Raw genomic sequence first — 19,629 nt, forward strand, 5'->3', positions numbered from 1 at the left:
TCTGGAATTTCTATGCACATTTATTTATGATTATCTGTAATATACATTTTTATACATTTACATTGAGTTAACATCTATGCAGGAATACACTTAGCCATATAAGTATGTAGACACTCAACTAGATTCGTTTGGTTTTTGTTTCTCTATACGTGTGCACTAGATATCTAACAGAGGATATTCAGCACATCTTTGGTTTTGCGACTTAGCTCAGAACTGAGTGGAGGAGCACAGGTAGCTGGCGCCGTTCAGGTGAAACGCAGCAGCGGGTCGACGCGGCTGGAGCTGGAGCTGTAGCTGGGGTTGGGGCATCTCTGCGACATCGGGAGCTACCGCAACACTGTGGTCTCCGCACATGAAAATTGGCTCTAAAAAAGTGTTACATGAGTATGAAATATATATATAATATTTGTTAGAGGTCGACTCACCATTTGCATAGAATTGGTGCGCAGCTTTCGCCTTGTGCTGATGTAGGTGGTGCAGGTGTTCACACGATGTAGGTGGAATGCATCTTCCGTTCCTTTGTTAAGTGGCGTGGAAGACACAAAAGACAGCAACAACAACAGCAGCAATTAGCAAACAATTATAAGAAAGTCTGATTAAAATACTTGAAATTAATTTGCTATGAAATTCCATAAGTTCTGTGCCTACGCATGCAATTGATGGATCGTTCTGTGCGCTGAGAGTGTGCAACATGCTTTAAGATTTGCCTGGGAAGAAGGAGAAGTTAAGGAACTAGCTACTCAGAACAGGAACTAGCTAACGAACTATGCCGAGTTCTTGTTATCGTATAGCCTTGTAGATGGGGCAATTGATTATAGAGTAGTGACAGGAGAGAGTAGAAATAGAGAGCGAAGAGAATTGAAAACAATTAATGAACATACTGTGTGTGTTGTATCGTGCTTTATAATCCATTGAGCTAACTCACATTTATGTAATTTATAATATACATATTTCATTTAGGCAAAATAGTATAAATAAACTTTGACAAAATAAATATAATATGATAGCTCGTGCATAAAAAGTTTGCCTTTTATGTAAGATGATTTCAAAGATTATAATAGTATATGTTAATAAAAGATATAGAAACAAAATCTCGATAACTTCGGACTTAGGCAGATACAAAGTGTCAATCGATAAAAAGTTCGTGTAAATAAAGACTTTCTTATTGAATTCTTGATAAGGAAATTTGTTCTTTATAAGGAAAGCAGATTAGAGCTCTTATAAAATAATTCCAGCTTGAGCTAGAGTTCAACTTTGTCTACAAGGATATACCCACTTCGGCTAGCCAAAGTTCAATACATAGATGAAATTGTTTGATTTTTTTTCTCTGGCATATTAACGTCAAGACAAATAGATTTGTATAGAAATAATTAGAGTTGTAGAGAATTAGAGAAGGGAGGTGGCACCTAATGCGTATTTTAGGTTTCCTTACTAGACCATCGCCATTTCGGCGATTGTATTTGAAGGTCATCTCACCGGTAGCTTCATAGCTGCGCTCGCCGCGACTGCGCAGATAGCGGTGCAGGCAGCAGCAGCGCCGCAGTCCCGGCACGCGGTACATGATCTGTAGGAAGCCGCCGCGGAAGCGGGCGTTCATATAGCAATAGATGATGGGATTGTAGCAGCTGTGCGACATGGCTAGCCAGTGGAAGGCGAACCAGACGTAGGGCAATGGCTTCCAGTTGGCGAATTCCTCGTCGTTAAGCATTAGCTGCAAAAGTAAGTGAGAGAAAGAGAGAAAGAAAGAGAGAGAGAGAGAGAGAGAGAGATTCAGATTCAGGCAATTTAACTTAGATTTGTTCGCCTTGCGGGTAATTTGCTGTCAGAGCAACCACCACAGGGTACCCACCTGTAGTATATTGAAGGGCAGCCAGCAGCTTGTGAATACAATTACAACCGTCAGCATCATTTTAATCATCTGTAAGAGAAGAGCATAGAGGGAATTAGAGTGAGCGGCAATAAAACCCGTATTTTTTATGTTGAGGATGAACGAAGCTCCTGCTGCCCCAACGGCTGAAAGGATGCTTTGACATTAGCTGCGGTTCAAAGTTCAGGCACCCACCGCCCCACTGCCACAGCCACAGCCACAGCCCTTTTGTCTTTGCACACCATTTACGAGGCAACTTCAGATTGTGGCCACAATGTCTGTGTGGCCGGCTACACGTGTGTGGCAGCATGGCGTCTGTCCATTAAAACGGGGTCAACGCCTAACCTGATTTATGCGCAACGGAAGCACAGGCCAGACATACGGCCAATTTATCAGCGGCAGCGTCTACAACTTTAATCCACTGCGCACCACACGTGGCTTAAAGAGTTGCCCCCGGCCGCAGCAGCACCAGCGTGCGGTCTGATTTAATAGGAGGCAAATGGGTGGCTCGCCTGGAGCTATGGGCTCTTCTAATTATGAGCACATAAAGAAGTTGTACGGGGCGCAGCTGATTTCGGTTTAATAAAAGTTAAATAAACACTAAATCTAGCACGGACCACTAGTGGCTGCTAAAGTGTCTCTGTATCTGCTTAGCTTTTGGCCAATAAAAGCAATTTTAATGCGATATTTCATTAGGTAGTTGGTTGACTTTATACTCTGCACTCCGTAAAATGATAAGCCATTAAATGGTTAAACGGTTCACGCCCAAGTTACGCCGTGAATTCGCCATGAACTTGGGTTAATTGCCTCGCACGGCTGGCTGTCCACTCTTTGGCCAGCTAGAAGCGTCGCGTCGCGACGCTGACCTTTGCCCTGCTTCAATGCGAGCTTCTTTGCGCTTGATTAACAGCCCGTAACTCAAAGCGTCCTAGATTGCTATGCTTTGCTTTCGCTCTCTCACTTCTTTTCAACGCAAAGTAGTTGTTGAATTTCTCGAAGACTGTCAACTCAAAGCAAAGTTTCAGATCTGGAAGTCCTTGAAAAAATTTACCGAAAACTTTCTTATCTTGACTGTTTTCCATTTGTTTTAAAATTAATGCGACAATAGAAGTTTATTTAAAAAAATATAAATTTTTAATAACAGCTGTATTCATTTTTTCTTTTTGGTCAAAATTATTTATTTTTTCAGAAATTGCAGCTCAAATAATTGTGTTGATAGATCTGTCATTCTAGCCACTTTAAATTTGGTTCTATGCCTTTTAAAGTTTTTGTTTAATACATATAAGAATATAAAACTTTCTGAAATTAGAAGCATTTTCATTATTAATTCAAGTTTTGCTTTGCTAAAATTGCATTATTTGTTGCTGAAATGAATTTAATTATTAATATTATTATTTATTTATTGATGTTTATTTTTTGATTATTATTTGTTTAACAAGTAAAATCAAAATTTAATTTTTCAAATATAAAATAAAACTTTAAACGATTGTGATTGTCATAAAGATTGAACTATCAGTTTTGAAAATATTTGAAATTATTTTGTTTATCAAATTTCATCAGGTAAAGCTTCACAACTACTGGAATCCTATATGAAACATTCCTAAACATATCAAAGCTTGTGTTTAGCTTTGATAGAGTTAGGTAAATTCGTGTTTCATGTTATTTGGTCATTCCTTAATGTTTCACCTTCTCTCTGCATGCTGCAATCAAGTTTGAATAGTATCCAAGTCCCTTCACTCACTCAGTCAAGTCGTTATTACTCACTAATTCGCGTTGGCTAATAGAACACTTAAGTGTTCTTAGCCAATTTTGGCCTTCAACTAATTTCCATTTTTGCAAAGTGCACAAACTTTCGACCCAAATGGCAGATGATGTAATAAGCCACGTCGGACTATAACAGCTCTTTTCAGCTCAGCTCAGCTCAGTTCAGTTCAGTTCAGTTTTATGATGTGCTCATCATGTGGGGCACATTACACGTGCGTGTGTGTGTGTGTGTCGGGCCTGGCACGACATGGCTGTTAAAGCATATTTGCCAATCAGCTGGCAACAGTTGCAACCGAATGTGGCAGCCACCGAAATAGCACAGGCGAAGCGCGTGTCAAGCTAAACGGCAATAATCGATTCATATGCGAGATTCAATTGAATTCAGATGCTGCCCGAATGGCGCACTAAATGTTTATCGCATAATTCCGGCGAATATTGTGGCCATATTTACATATGTAGCTTGCTAACTGCTTTTTTGCAGCAGCAGCAGCAGCAACATATGGGCCACGTTAACAGATGAATAAAAACTCTAAAGCCAAATGTTGCCAGAGTCAAGAGTTCATTTGTAATTTGAGCAGATTATTACACTGTTCACATAAAGCGGGCTAACAAAGAGTATTATATATGATGATTATGTAAGAGCCAGCTGAAGGGATCTTATTTAGAGCATTTGCTTTATACATATATGTTTCAATATGGTACATTAAATTATAAATTACATAAGATAGATGCATAGCCTATTTGAGAGGAAAAGTCGTAATCTATATATATCCAAAAATTTAGCGGAATTTTTTTACTTTTTTGAAAATTCATAAATTATTATATTGTTTCCTTCAAAGTAACTCTTATCAAGCACAATATTTTTATAAAGAATTTTCCTTTGTATAATCCAGCGCCTTTGCATACAGCTCAGTTAAGAAAGAATCATTGTAGACAAGAGCTGTTCTAAATCTAGTCTCTAGAGCTCTGTTGTTCAGTGAGACCTGAGATTGTAGCAATCAATAGATAGATCATTATGAAGCCATAAGGCTATAAAATCGTATGTTAAGTATACGTAATCGACAAATAGACAGGTCATGTATAAATTTCTGATGAACATAAAACTATATTCTGATTTTGTTCAAGTGAAGTATCTGTACTTTTACTGGATTATTGGGAAATCCAATTAATTATCTTTTTTTTTTTCTTTTTTTTTTTTTATACTCAGCGTAATGTAGACTGAATCACATTTCATGACGGCATTCATAGGTTTGTATTTAATTAGCTGTTAAGCTTTTGATAGCGTTCGCATTGACTATTATTGCACGCATGTGATAAACGAATCCTTGGCTGTGCCTTGCGCTGCATTTACCGTTGCGTGCGCAATGCCAACATTACTCATACGCCACATTGTACAGGCACACACACATATGCGCACATAGATACAACCACTGCTGTTGCCTGGGCAACTGTGGCATGCATGTAAATACAATGAGGTTGAACTATTGTATAAATACCTATCAATAGCAATTGGCAGCCGTTGGTCTCGTGACGGCTTGGAAATGGGCTCATAGCTGAGACAAATTTAATAGTTGAGTGTGGCAAATTGTGCTTAATGAAAATATAATCATGCAACGCCCGGTGGCAAGTTGGTTATTTGCTGCCAGGCTTGGCTAACACGCTCTGTGGAATGTCTAGCTGGCTTTTTGGCACATTAAGATAATTTGCTTCAGATTTACTTTTGGCAGCCGCTTTATTGTCAGCAGCTGCAACAGCAGCAGATCGCATCAACTATTTGACACTTTGACTTTTAGCGCGGTCACGTGAACCGGTTACGTTTTGGGTTTACGTTTATGGTTACGGTTATGTTTACGTTTATGCTCACAGTAGGCCATTGGGTCCAGCCATAAAGCTAAATGCCGCGTCTGGCGCTTACATAAAAAATAAGTTCATTTGCTGCATGTTGTAATTCATTAAAAATGCGCCCGAAATACGCGAGACTGACACTCGAGCTAGAGGGAGAAAGGGAGAGAGACAAATAGAGAAAGAGAGAGACCAGAGGTCAGACTGACAAATGACTGAGAATTGGGCAATTGTGAACTGAAAATCTGAGACTGATTTTGATGCGATGCGAAGACCTAAAACTTTGCTGTCCAAATTTTTTTGCTAATTAAATTTCTTGGCACGTCGCAGAGCTGTAAATAGACTCGACATCTCATGCCGGGCTGGCCATGCAGCTTTTTGTTTTGTTTAATCAATGTGTTGAGTGACGGCTGCCCAGCTTGATTGATATTTAAGTGTTTGGCAATTTGATTATGGGACCTTAAGTGTGCACTCTACCAAAGCGGGATGAGAGGTTTTTACTTAGTTAAGTTTGAAATGAAATTATAGAGTTTTTCTTCATTGTTAGTTGTTTTATTATAGAATTTTGATGAAACATTTCTGGCAATTCTTGTTCTGCTATCTGCTTCAGTCTATGACAGCCTTATCGAACCCATGTTCCCTTCTCCTTCATTGCATAACAGTATAGAGTGAAATGTTGCTGATATTTCAACTTTTGCTAGAGGGTATCTATGGCTATTAGTTGAAATTGGATTTTGTTTAAAGCTAGTCTATATTTTTGATTGTAATATTTCTTATAAAATAAATGAAAGGAAGAAAGACGGTAGAGAGTTGGGTCTATTTACATATCGCAATGATCTAAACATCTAAGATGACGGTAGCAATCAGTATATACTTCAGACTTTAAATATCTATATCTGGTTTGGGCTCATGCGGATAGACGGACGAGAGAGACGCACGATTAGGCATATATACAGACGGGCGGATACATGGGCAGATGCTTGCACGGATAGTCGAACGTACAAACGAATAGACGGACGGATAGACAGACGGAAGGATAGACGCACGAATAGAGAGATGGACGGCAGGCAGATGGACGGATGGCCGTATGGAACAGCTGACACACGAACGAATAGACAAATGGATAAGGGGACAAGCAAATGGACTAATAGACAGACTTACAGACAGACGAATGGGCACACAAATATATCTCGGCAGACCTTGCACAAAACCAATATACTCATTTCACAGCGTGAACAAGCATTGAGTTATACATTCTTCCACTTAGAAAAGAGTTTTGGCCAGCAAGTTTAGCTGCTCTGCCCAACTTAAGCAACTGTAAGCTCTTTGCTAAGCCTGTTAAATCATACAAATTGAAGGCGCTGTGTAGCCAACGGCTGTGATATATAACTCATGTATGTGGGCTGGGAATCTGAGGTAATCAACGGATAAATGTCAAATGCTATGACGAAACATAAGCAATAGGCCGCAACTTTCATCTGTCGATTGACCGAAAAACAAAACAGTTTCAAATGATTTCGTTATTACTATTTTTGTACTATTTTGTTGTTGTTGTTTAATTTCTGTGTTGGCCAACAAAGTTGCCATCAAAACTGTCCAATCAGTGAGACGTGAGCCCAAAAGCGGCTTCAGCTTCCGCAACGGTCGGCAAAACACTTCGGGTTGGGCTGGAAAGGCTGAAAAGCTAAGCGCATTAAGATGCTTGATTGCAATTTTTTTCTATATTTTATTTTACTTTTTTGGGCAACTGCTCTAATGCTATTGTACGGCTATTATTATTGTTTACGCCGTTTTTTGAAGATTTACTTTTTATTTATTTACTGTCTGCGACTTGGGAACGGAGGCTATTAAAAGCCCACGGGCCCAAGACAAACAGTTATTATTAAATTATATTAAACGTGAGCAAAAATTACTAAAGTTGCTGAAAGGTCGACGTTTGAACACGCTTTTCAAAATGGACGGCATATATTGCGTCATAAGAAAACTTTCTAAATAGAAATTCAATTTTTTTTTAATTTAAAAAAAAATTTTTTTTATATATTCATTTAAAAATATAAGTTTATAAGAAACGAATTGTATATAACATATTTTTATGATTATAAACTTACAAAACAATTAAAAAAAAAAAAAAAAATAAAGTAATTAAATTAAAATTCTAAAAATATTTATAAAAGAAAATATTTTTTTTTTTTCATTTTTTGTGAAGAATATTGTTATAAGCAATTTACAAGTTTTATTTTTTATGCTAATCGAAGTAAATTACTGATGATTGACCTAGCTACGACTTAGCAATTTATTCCTAAAAATGTGGCGTGAAAATCAATTTAGTTATGCTAAAAATCAGTTGTAATGGGAATACCCGAGAGACGGAGAGAGGCAGAGAGCGAGGGTGATAGATAGATAGATAGAGAGAGAGAGAGAGAGAGAGAGAGAAAGGCAGATACTTATTTGAAGCTTTGCAGCTTTCTATGTCAGAAATGGAGAGAAAACGCTTCATCAAGTCGCAAATTGGTTTATGGAAATAGAGTAAAGAGAAGTAAAAATGGTGGCATTAAACAGTTAATCACTGTCAAAATTGGTATCGAAGCCATTAATCAATACATTGGGCTATCGATTAGCGCGTGCTGCCGGGTTGCCCATTGCCTATCGTCCATTGACCATTTCCCATTGCTTGTTGAACGCTGTAACTTTCTTGTTGAACTGTGGACACGTCCCACCGGGCATTGTAATGGAGCGCCGTGTTAATTGCCTAACAATTACGAAAGTGTTGCGCCGACAAAATGTGAAAACTTTGCTGGCTTTGATCCACTTAACAGGGCTTGCCATAAAGTGGCCTAAACGAATTGCAGTCAAACGTTAAACAATGCCTTAAACTAATCAGCAACTAATTTGCGCTGCGGCAATTTATGGCCAAAGTTTGCGGGCCGAATTAAATTGTAAATTCGCACAGGTAAACCGAATGAAAATATTAAGAAATAACAAAATGCGGCCAGCGCTCGTAAACATTCAAAAGCCATAAAAAATAATCATGGAGCCACAGAAGCAGCAAGGAGCTCCATAAGCTGACCCATCCGTGTAGAAACGGATTTTCCGTTGTATTTGGGAAAATCGTTGGAGCAAGGAGCAAAGCCGGCATTGTGTCGGTAAACCATATTGGGCGATAAAACCGAATAAAATTAAAGCCAAGTGTGTGCCGTATATTTATTTCTCTTTTTGTTTTCGATGGGCGTGGCAGTGGGAAGTTTGACGAATGTCTGCGCTCCTTGCGGGTCTTCAGTGGACGGACGTGACGCGACTTTTACTTTTACGACAAACATACATTATAATTAAGGCTCTCGTTGCTGGTTGCTGGGCTGGGCGTGTCCAGCACCGCGAAAGAGGGCGTCAGGGCAAACGCGTGCAATTAATTATAACGCCGAAAGTGTCATAAACCTGATGGGAAGCCGGCCAAGAGAGTTGCGAGAGCCACGAGAGCCAGGCTCTCGGTCTGCCAATTAAATTGGCCCAAACCGAAGCCCAAAATCCAGCACGATGCTGTGGCCCAAAAGTAGGAGTAAACCTCAAGGAATACCCCAGTTAAGTACGTCCCTTACTTAAGTGGGGCATTCCACAGTTTTTCATCCATCGAGCACGTTTCGGGTTTCTGTTTGAGCAAATGCTGCGCTACAATTTTCCTTCTCTCCTAGGGGTATCACACATTTGTTATTGGCTCTGCTAAAGAGGGTTCACTGTAGTGCAAATTGTTGACCGATTGATAATTGATTTCATTTCAACTCAATTTAATTGCCTTGCCTGGCAGGGCATTTAATCTTCGACCACGGAGACATATTTATTTCCAATTGTCCTTTTCGCATTGATGTTTCTCTTTTATCTGGCCACAAATTGAATTTTAAGTATTCCCTTTCAAATTTGTAAATTGCTTCTGCTATTTTATTTCGAATCTTGATTGATTACACAGAGAACAGCCGAGGGCAGTCTGAGCTCCTCTTCGATTCATTTAATGCCACTTGAAATATATATAAAAACTCAATTGTCTGGTCTCAAGCAGTCAACTGCATAATGAGGCCATAGGCATGGCCAACTGGCCAGCAAACGGCCAAATGAATGCGAGGGAGCTGCAAGGTCTCGGGGGGGAAACGTATAAATTACAAGCACGTGCTGTCTAACTATAACTGTATATATATACACCTGGGACGCAGAGAGGAAGAGCTCGAGGCACAACATTTTCAAGTGCCAAAAGCATTTTCCACAAGTCGAAAAATCGCCTGAGTAATTTGCTGCCGCCAGCCCCTCCTGCCAAAGGAACAGCTCTAGCCACTTCCCCATACACATATATTGGCCACCTGCAGCAACAACGGACGCTGCTCCATTGCCAAATGCCACAAGGGAGCTCATGCAATAGGGCTGCAACTGCGACAACGTTGCGGTCGAAACTTGCCGAATAGCCAAAGCAGATAGCTAACGCGTGGGTGTGGGTGTGTGGCCCACACATGCAAAGTAGACAAAGTAGTGCCAGCCGTATCTGATTAATGTCCGTGCGGCTATCTAGCTGAACGCCAGCACATGAGCGCAAAATACCCTAAAATAGTTTGTCCTTCCTCTTACTGCTTTATATACAGAGAGAGAGGGGCATATTGGTTCCAGTAGATAAAAGGTTGTAAATGTAAATTTGTTTCGTGTTTAGCTGAGACTAAATTGCGTCCATGAACAAGCTCTAGATGAAGTCGACGATGATCTCTAAGCGCTCATTCAACTCCTCTCATATATTAGAGTGACCAAACTCCTGTCAAAAATGATTGCTTCTATTTGCTCTCGCTTGCTCTATAATAAACAACAAATTCATGGTTGGCTTTTGTGAGTAGTATAATAATTTCCTGCAAAGATGATATAATTATATTGTTCTTTTGTTTCAGAGTGACCAAATTCTTCTTGAAATGTCGAGTATGCAGCTATGGGAACAACAAACCTGAAACTTCTACTTTTACTATATACGACAAGGCTATTCCTCTGCTAAAGGGGAAGGAGCAGCTGACAGTGAGCATTACCTTTTGATGACTAAGCGAGAGTTAAAAATCAGCAAACATTAGCGAGTCTAGATATATTTAAACAAAATTTGAAAGAGAACTCTCTAAAGCAGTGAAAGTTTTTTTTTTTTATAATTTCTTATATAAACAAACACATAGTTACATTAGTACATTATTCTTATTTTTTATATTCAACTCAAAAATGTCAGCTCTTACTTAACAAGTATTACGCTTACACCCGCTCGCCAACAAATTTGGGCCTGTTCTTCGGCTTGCGGCTCGCGCAACACTCTTGCAACTTTATGGCCAGGCCAGGAATGCTGGAATTAAAGTGAGGCTGCTGCTATCAGTCTAAGTGCTCTTTTTTTTTGCGACACTTTACGAGCGTCGCAACTGTAATTAAAAATGTGGAGCGCATAGTCGCCGGCCGCCCACAACAAAACGAATTGAGCTGTGCGTATGACTGCTTGACTATTGATTAGACGTTAAGTTAAAATAACAACAATAACAACTTGATTGCTTAGGTCAACATTTCAGGCGTCAACTGTGCGGAGAGAAAGAGCTAAAAAAACAGTGAGACAAAGATATATATGTATATATACATATATATATATATATAGACAGAGAGAGAGACAAAGAGAGATCCGGAAGCAAGGCATGATTAAGAGCTTCAAATATATGTAAATGTGACTGGGAACAGCAGCTCATGGCCTGGGGGCCACCTACAACAACTGTTGATGCCAAAGGTAACAACAACAGCAGCAACAACAACAACAGTCAGCCACACAGGCAAAAGTGAAAGTGACAAAGTGTAGCTTGCAGAAGGAAACTGAAATTCGAGCGACAATGACAATGCGAATCGACGGCGGACAGCGCTGTGTATCTAAAGCATTAAAAGCATTACACTAACAACAACAAAATCAAAAATAAATAACAAAAATAATAATATAAAAAAAAAAAACACACACAAAGAAACAAGCAAAATAAACGCCGATTGCAATGTTTAAAAAGTGAAACAACAAGCCAGACGAAACGTGATAAATGATAAAGAAAAAGCTTTAAGAAAAAAAAAAACATAGTCAGCAAAGTCCATTGAGAGAAACGACGAAGCCAAGACACTCTTGACTGCGTCTCAAGACGACTTACAATTTGGTTCAGAGCCGAAGAACCGGCTCGGCGCAGTCATAAACTAAAGCCTTTACGGTTATCTATAGAACCAAAGACTCGGATATGCAAACTTCACCTGCAGTTTAAGCTTTGCCTGCCAATGGAAATGTCAAGTCAAGTTTTGACATACTTGAGGCAGTTGGGAATAAGGAATTTTCTCGAAATTAATATTTGACGTTCGAAAGTATTAAAGCTTTTCTAAGTCCCAAAAGAATATGCTTCAGTTAAGTTCTGTTTTGAGTTATTATACATAGATACTCATTGATATTGGAAAGAACGTTCAACAAATTGTACAATAGCAGCATCACACACACAGATTAAATTAAACTCAACGAAAATTCAATTTTGCCAGAAACTCTTAAGGAAGCAGAAAAGCACGCCGCGGATGCTAATAAATACTTATATGCATATATATTCTTTTTAAGCAGCTAACATTATATGATTTACATGAGATGAGAACGAACGCCCTGTTAGGGTATTAAAATGTAAAATTCATGTAAAAAGTTGCTACACTTTGTTAAGTTGGCTTTGCTTTTTGGCCTAGAAAACTGTTTCGTGAAGAGCCAACGGCGGCAGCAGAGATACGGGCGACTGCCGTAACTTTGACTCTAGTTGCGGCTTGTTGCCCGTTGCTCGTTGCCCGTTTCCCGCTTCTTATTTTTTTTTTTTCATTTAACATTTTGCCATTTCCCAGCACTTTGGCTGGGGCTTCCCCGAACTGTCCAGTCGAACAGCAAGCGTGGCAATCGTGGTTTGCCCTCGAGGCGACCCCCTCGGCGCTCTCTATCTCTCCGCTCGGCCACGTTGAGTTCAAACGGAAAACTTTGGGAAAATCATTCACACAAGTCAACTTAATTAAAATGGACTTTTCCGCCTGCGAGCCACAGCTTAGCCTTGGCTGCGCTTTATTTTGTCTTCCTGCTTAAGTGGCGAAAACCGTTAATTTGCCCTTCTAGGCAAAAGATTAAGAAACGGAAAAAATGATGCCCAAAGACAAATAGGTGACTCGAGAAAAGATGCGAAACTATAAAAAAGTTGCTGTAGCTCTCCCCAAGCTAAACTTGATGCACAATTTATGAGACTAATGCTGAGAAATTGCTTTTTAATTAGTTTCCAGCGGGTTTCCAGAACTGGCGCAGGTACCCGACTTGGTTTTGAATATTTAATTAATTTGGATTTTTATTGTTTACGATGCTTCGGCTGTAGGTAAAGTGAATTATGTGAGGATCTAGACAGTTTCAGCTACGGCAAAACAATATGAAACGCCTTGTCTTGTGTAGGAAAATCTACCCCCAGCCCGACAGACAATGCCTCACATTCTCTAAGCTGTGCCCCTAGCCAGCTGCTGGTTCTTATCTCCTGGCTGCCAGAGGCTTTTCAGAGAGGCTCCATTGACGTCGTAATCCGCATATGGAAGCCAATGCATAGATATTAATGGGACATACGCACAATCAAAATGCAAAAGGACGTAAAGCACAAAAATCAATTAAGCTCCGGCGCAGGCAACTGGGAAAATCTTTTCCTGACTGAGTATTTTGCATTTTTGTTGGCTGGCAATAAATAAATTTTGGCTTGACTTTTTTTTTTGTAATTTTGTCACCGTTGTTTTTTTTTATTGTGCATAAAGTACTTAGAGCTAATGATATAATTAAAGTATATTTATATTTATATGTATTATGTATTATGAATGGAGTTATATATCAGCTTTCGCATTATCATCATCTACTAGCTTCTCCTTCTACTTTTTCTTCTCCTTCTTCTACTTCTTCTTCTTCTTCAATTCATTATCTTTTCCGTTGCTCGAATGCCAAGTGGAGTTCCCTACCCGGAGAACCCGGCACTTGTCATCTATTAGCTAAATGGATTTGGGTTAGGCAAGTGTGAGAAACAGACGAGATTGTGTGTGACAGAGAGAGAGAGAGAAAGAGCGAGTGTGAGTGAGATAGGAAGAGATGAAAATGGTGATGCCTCGAGTGATGCTTGGTGAGTGTGGAAAGTCGGAAACATTTTTATATACAAAAGTGTCGGACGACAGAGGCGCCCATTCGTTTGGGGACTGGAACGGATACTGGGTACGTCTTCTCGTCCAGAGTATTGGGTCAAGTCGCAGTTGTAGTGTTGAGTGTGGGAAGAGTTGAGTGTTAGCGCGTCAACGACAGGACTAGTCAGCAGCTTGAACCGAGTGTGTGATTGTCTGTTTGTCCGATTGTAGTTAGATCGAGGTGTGAGTTCTATTCCGAGCTGCTGCTTAATAGGGGCCAGACTTGCCGGGTGGGCCGTAGTTGCTCGACGGCGCCGAGATGCCACCGCCTGAGAGATCACCGCCAGAGAAGCCGCCATCACCGCCGCCAGTTGTGTAGCCGCTGCCAGTGTTGGTCTGGGTGAATCCACCGTTGCCGCCGCCAATGCCGCCGCCGATGCCACCGCCAATGCCGCCACCGATGCCGCCACCGATGCCGCCTCCAATGCCGCCGCCGCCGCCGCCCTCCTTTTGGGTCTTGTACTTGATGAAGTAGACTTCGGGCTTGGAGGGCTGCGTGGGTGCCGGCGTGGGAATGACAATGTCTTGCTGATCCTCGGGCTTCTTGACCAGCACATAGACCAGGGTCTTCTCTTCGTTCTGGGGCTGCAGCGGGATGACTGGAGCCTGGTACGAGGGTGGAGATGGCGCCTTAATGAAGATGATCTTGTAGTGCTTCTGGGCCTGGCCGACGGGCAGGTTAGGTCGCTGACGCACTTCCTCCTGCTCTGGTGGTGGCACATGCACATAGATGTGCTTCTGCACCAGAGTGGTGCCGCCACCGCCGCCGCCGCCTCCGAATCCACCGCCTATGCCTGTAAAATTATCCAAGATTAGCTGTGAACTTAGTTTAATTGGGAGATCGACGCACCGCCTCCGAAACCACCGCCGGATCCGCCACCGAAGCCGCCGCCGCCGCCGCCAAATCCGCCACCGCCTCCTGAGCCACCGCCGAATCCGCCACCGAACCCGCCGCCGCCGCCACTGGAGCCGCCGAATCCGCCACCGGAGCTGCCTCCGAATCCACCACCGCCGCCGCCAATGTTGCCACCGCCGCCACCGGGACGGTTGTAGTTGTAGCCAGCTTCAGGGCGCGCCGCGGCCAGAGCCAGGCAGGACATTAGGATGAAGGTTTTCATGGCGTATACGTATGGGTATATGTGTATATTCACGGATTAGCACTCACACACTTGCACTGTCACAGTAATCCCGGGTCTGTGCCGTGTATTGGTGTGGGAGCCACAGATGCGGATGGATAGATGTAGATGTGGGAGAGAGATACGTTGGTTAGGTTGCCTGCCAAGCTGGATGCGGCTAAGGTTCTCACGTTTTGATTTGAGTCTTTTTCTCAACTATTTACAGCTATCCTCGGACTCGGTTCACCGATGTTTATTAGACCAAATCAAATGCTTCACTGACGAACCAATGCAGCCGCATCATCAATTTATACAAAAAATCCAAGCAACATAGATGCCACAGTCGCACACTCGAAACAGTCGAAACAGTCGCCGAAAACTCAGTCGGCCAGCGGCACACACAGACACGCACGCACACACACACACACACACACACGCATGCTGATCACGATGATGCGACTGTGCGCATGTGTGGCCCAGGCCCGTAGCTGGCCAGCGAGCTGGCCAATAATGAGCAGCTTCCCTCTCGCTCACGCTCGCATCTCTCGCCCAGTCACACTCTTACTCATTCCCTCTCACTCTCTTTCTTTGCTGTCTGCGATTTTTGTTGTTGCCAAGTCTCTCGAAGTGTAGGACAGGCGCAAGTGAAACCGAAATTACAGCACAATCAACTTATTACCGCACAGGCAGCGCGGCAGAGCCACAGAGCTTTACGATTTCCCGCCTGTCGGATGTGGCGCTGGCAGAGAGCTGCCTCAGTTGGTGCTGCTGCTGCATCATCACCATCAACAGCAACAGCAACAGCAGCAGCAGCAGCTGCTCTCACTCTCCGGGTTGAACCCAATGTCGTGCACTTTCGCTCTCGCTGGCCAACCAACTGCCAGCCAGCAGCTCCCAGAGCCCATCGGCGCGCTGGCACTTGAGCTGCGGCAGGCCGAGCGTTCGGCTGCGGCTTTCCTCGGGGGCAACTCGAACTCAAATTCAAAATGAAAATGAAAATGAAAATGCGCTCACGATCGTCGTCGTCTTGTAGCTGGCGTACAAAAGTGAAATTCGTTCGAAAATGCCCTGGAAAACGCTGAGCAGAGCCTCAACTGAATCAGTTCGTTGTTTAACAATGGCAATTTGAATAATTTCGTGCGCGTGTTGTGGATTTTCCTACAATTCGAATCTAGGCTGCCATTGTGCGGCAATCTCTAAATAGCCACATGCATACATACATATGCATACATATATCTATATATGTTCACATACTTGTATGATAAATGAGAACATGTGCGAATTGAGAGTTGCAATTGGAGCAAGTGTTGTGTATTTAAATCGAACTCATTGTGATACCCAGCGCGTACTATTCGGAAATATACAGTAGGCATTGACTAAGTTCACAACATAAAGACAATTTGAACAGAAATTATTTTATCTTATTCATTTAAAATATTTAATTTATTTATACATAAAGAAAACAAATAAATTTAAGTAATATTCTTAGCTATTTATAAAGAGCTTTAAAAATATATAAACATTTTTTTTTTTTAAGAATTTGATTTTAAAAAGAAAAACAAAGAACAAACTGGTGCATATATTATTTACAATTATAATTAAAATACAAATATTTGTAGATAATTTTTTTTTTCCATAAAAACTTGATTTTATTAGAACTTTTTTACACTCCATGTTATTAATTTTTTAACTTAACTTTTTAATTTATATTTTTAAATATATGTTTTTATGTGGTTATAAAAATTCATTATTTATTTGATTTCCTATTTTATTTTCTTTAGTCTTACATACATATATAAGCTGTAGTTACCGTCATCTAACATGCATAAAATATAAGCGCATTCTCTATCTGTCAGTGCTCACTGTACCTAGCTTTATACTCTTTTAACGATGTCAAACGCGTCTTACAGTTTTTGCAGCTCAGATAAGAAAACAAAAACAAAAAAAAACAGCCCAAGCTCAGGTTCGTCGAGAGGCACTTGTGAAATGCAGCTCAAGGGACTGTCCGCAGATTAATCGATAAGTTTTTAAGTAAGGGTATTCCCTACATTCATGCCATGCACAATACACAAACTCAAAATTCTTATCGTTTTATGTGCTTTACAGCTTTTATTTGCGTTTGCCTAGCCTAGCTAAGCCGCACGCTTACGCATCGCAAATTAGCGCGTTGCGTAATTTAGTCATAAAAATAAAACCAAAACAAAAACCGAAACAGAAAAAAACTAACTAAAGCAACAAACCATTTCGCAAATTGTCGCCTCTTCGCGCGAATTCACGTAAAATGCATTTGTATTGTGATTGTTGATTGCTTTTCTCCAACTCCACCTGCCCCTCCACTTTTACCTCCACCTCTGCCTACCACTTCCTCATTCACCTTCTCCTTCTGCCGTTGTTAACGATATTAAATCTGTGTTTTTTCTTGATTTTCTGTTTGTTGTTTTTACATTTCGCTTTGTTAATTGCGCTGGGCACTTAGCCGCATAATAAAATGGTTCAATCGATGCTTCGTTCATCGAACTGTGCCCAAAAATTGCCGCGAATTGTGGTAAGTGGGCAAAAGGCTTTGTGATTTTTTTTTTTTTTTTTTTTTGAATATATCGGCAATTTTACTGCTCAGCAAATTCAGTTGTTACTTTTTATCAAAGCGATTCGTTGCGATTTTTAATTTTATTAAATGTTGCCCAATGCAACTCGATTTTTTTGCTGCCTTTGGCTTTGAGGAAACGGTTAACAGCTCGTTGAATATGATTTTAAATCGAATATTTCGCATGAGAGTTCAGTTGAAAAAAATATCCAATAAAAATATAAATGGAATATATCTATAAATAAATTTACTCAATCAGCCATTCTATATCCATAATTGGAGCTCTGCTCAAGCCAGCGAAATGTTAAAGTTTGGGTTTGATTTTATTTAAAAAATAATCTATATACATTTTTGTATACATGTAATATAAATTATTTGCTCACATGATGAAAATATTAATGGCAAACTGGTATAAGACTCCCAAGTATAAATATAGCAAGTATACGGTTTTGAATATCTAATAGCTTTTCCCAAGTACCAAGTGCTGAATATTTCGTTTCTATGCTGTAAGAAATTATATTGTAAAAAACAAAAGAGATCTGTGAATTCATATCCAATAATGTTCTCTGTATTCTAACATCAACTACTACAAAAAAAATCTGATGTAAGCAGTTATTTATATATGTTAAATAAAAATTATAAAATGTATAATTAATTGCGTACATACGTTTTATTTATATTTGTTTCTATACAAATTCTATTGAACAAGTATAACTTGATTGGAAAACACAATTTTTCTCATATGCAGTCAAGTCTATTTTCAGTTTTCATTCGATTTAAATATATTTAAAGTCGAGTCGTGACTACACAAATCGCTTTGGGCGCTCGATTTTTTAATTAATGGGTTAACAGCAAGTGTTTAGTGTGTGATTGAGGCAGTTTGAGTTATGTGTACTGTGATGATCAAAACTAAATGCGTCTGCTATAAACTGTCAATATAATTTCAATAGTTGTTAGCGCGGCAACTGCATTTCCTGCCTCTTAGCAAAGCTCCCGGCGATTTCACCTTGAAATGCGCTTGCATAACCAGACTTCGCATCCAGTCAATACCGAGCTGCTCCTCTTAGCCAAAACGTATGCAAAATGAAAACAGAAAAGAGAAATAAATGCAAACAAACATTTGCTAACGAACAGCGAACATTGAGCGAGTTATCGACTTTTTGGTCGCTTTTTGCTGTTGTCTCTAAGTGCTTTTGTTGTACAACAATAAATTGTGCTCGCATGTGGGAAATGCTGAATTCAATTGCATTTCCATGGGAGCCTAGAGCAGACCGACTGCAGCCGTGCAGGCCACCGGCAGATGCAATCGCTGGGGCAACCAGCGACACCTCCAAATGAGCCGCAGTAGCATTCCGATTCCGATTCAGATTGCGATTGCGATTGCTCTTGCGATTGCTATTTGTGGGGCCATCGAATTTACATTTGCAATTTGCATTCAAGTTCACAGACAACGACCGAAAATTGCTTGCATTTTTCATGAGCCTAAACGTTTCACATTCAACTTCCGACTAGACAAGAGCCGGGAGAGCTTGGAATTAGCTGATAGATAGCGCCGATACTTGGTTAGAGAAATACACGAGAGAGTATGAAACTCCAAATATGTAAACGTCGAGGCCACTTAAATTGGTTGAGTTGTTTAGTGAATTTAATCATTGCTTAAATTTGAATTTTGTTTGGAGAATTTTAGGATCGAAGTATGCTCTTGAATTACTGTAATTTTGCAAGCCAAGTTTTGCTATTCGGAAAATTAGCTTGGTTGTGTAAATGTATATGTAACAGACAGATGTAGGCGTGGCAGATCCCATAAAGCATGTTTATTCTCGTTCAGCACGACGAGCTGAATCTAATCATGTCCGAATCTCTTACAGAGTCTGCGTGCTCCGATGAATCGAGCGATTTCATAAGCCACCACATCTATAATAAAACTTCCTGCGTATGGTTTAGCCCAAAATGAGCTTATTCAAAATTTCATATAATCGCTAGTAGTAGCCCAACTCAGGAAGATTGCAATCGTAGGCCAAAGCAGAACTCAAAGGGGCATCTCTTCACTAGAGCTAAATTTTCACTTGAAATTCTTTGCCTCCCGATATAATTTGCACTTTATGCATTTAATTGATGTTTATACTAATTTCGTATCTTATATCTTGTCTAATTCCGAAAATTTTCTGCAAGAGCATCCAGTTGCCAACTTCACTTGGTATAATATGCAAATCACTTGGCTAATC

General features: G+C 40.4%; 2 protein-coding genes across 4 annotated transcripts in view; both read right to left on the reverse strand.

Annotated features, from left to right (window-relative positions):
• Positions 1 to 2: 2 nt before the first annotated feature.
• LOC6572951 (RYamide receptor) overlaps positions 3 to 19,629 on the reverse strand; it is an 86,810-nt gene continuing 67,183 nt past the window's right edge. The window contains exons 5-8 of one of the 3 annotated variants that reach the window (XM_032729341.2): positions 1,850 to 1,918; positions 1,407 to 1,711; positions 426 to 517; positions 3 to 365 (exon numbers count right to left, since the gene is read on the reverse strand). In XM_032729341.2, coding sequence (XP_032585232.1) covers positions 208 to 365; positions 426 to 517; positions 1,407 to 1,711; positions 1,850 to 1,918 — 624 coding nt within the window. In that variant the 3' untranslated portion in view covers positions 3 to 207. The remainder of the gene's footprint in view (positions 366 to 425; positions 518 to 1,406; positions 1,712 to 1,849; positions 1,919 to 19,629) is intronic. The other 2 variants (XM_001999018.4, XR_004364018.2) reach the window with 2 other exon arrangements.
• On the reverse strand, positions 13,193 to 15,137 carry LOC26527359 (glycine-rich cell wall structural protein). The gene is made up of 3 exons (XM_015166662.3): positions 15,012 to 15,137; positions 14,556 to 14,899; positions 13,193 to 14,499 (listed from the first exon to the last, which is right to left on the reverse strand). The coding sequence occupies exons 2-3, from the start codon at positions 14,821 to 14,823 to the stop codon at positions 13,913 to 13,915; spliced, it is 855 nt and encodes a 284-aa protein (XP_015022148.1). The 5' UTR covers positions 14,824 to 14,899; positions 15,012 to 15,137; the 3' UTR covers positions 13,193 to 13,912.

Source organism: Drosophila mojavensis, unplaced genomic scaffold, assembly GCF_018153725.1.
Source record: "Drosophila mojavensis isolate 15081-1352.22 unplaced genomic scaffold, ASM1815372v1 contig_16, whole genome shotgun sequence".
Lineage (NCBI taxonomy): Eukaryota > Metazoa > Arthropoda > Insecta > Diptera > Drosophilidae > Drosophila > Drosophila mojavensis.

Bases quoted from the DNA above. Each gene is read 5' to 3' on its own strand.
- LOC26527359 (XM_015166662.3), bottom strand. From the start codon at position 14,823: ATGAAAACCTTCATCCTAATGTCCTGCCTGGCTCTGGCCGCGGCGCGC. The intron at 14,500-14,555 runs GTGCGTCGATCT...ATAATTTTACAG, and splicing joins CGGCGGTGGTTTCGGAGGCG to GCATAGGCGGTGGATTCGGA.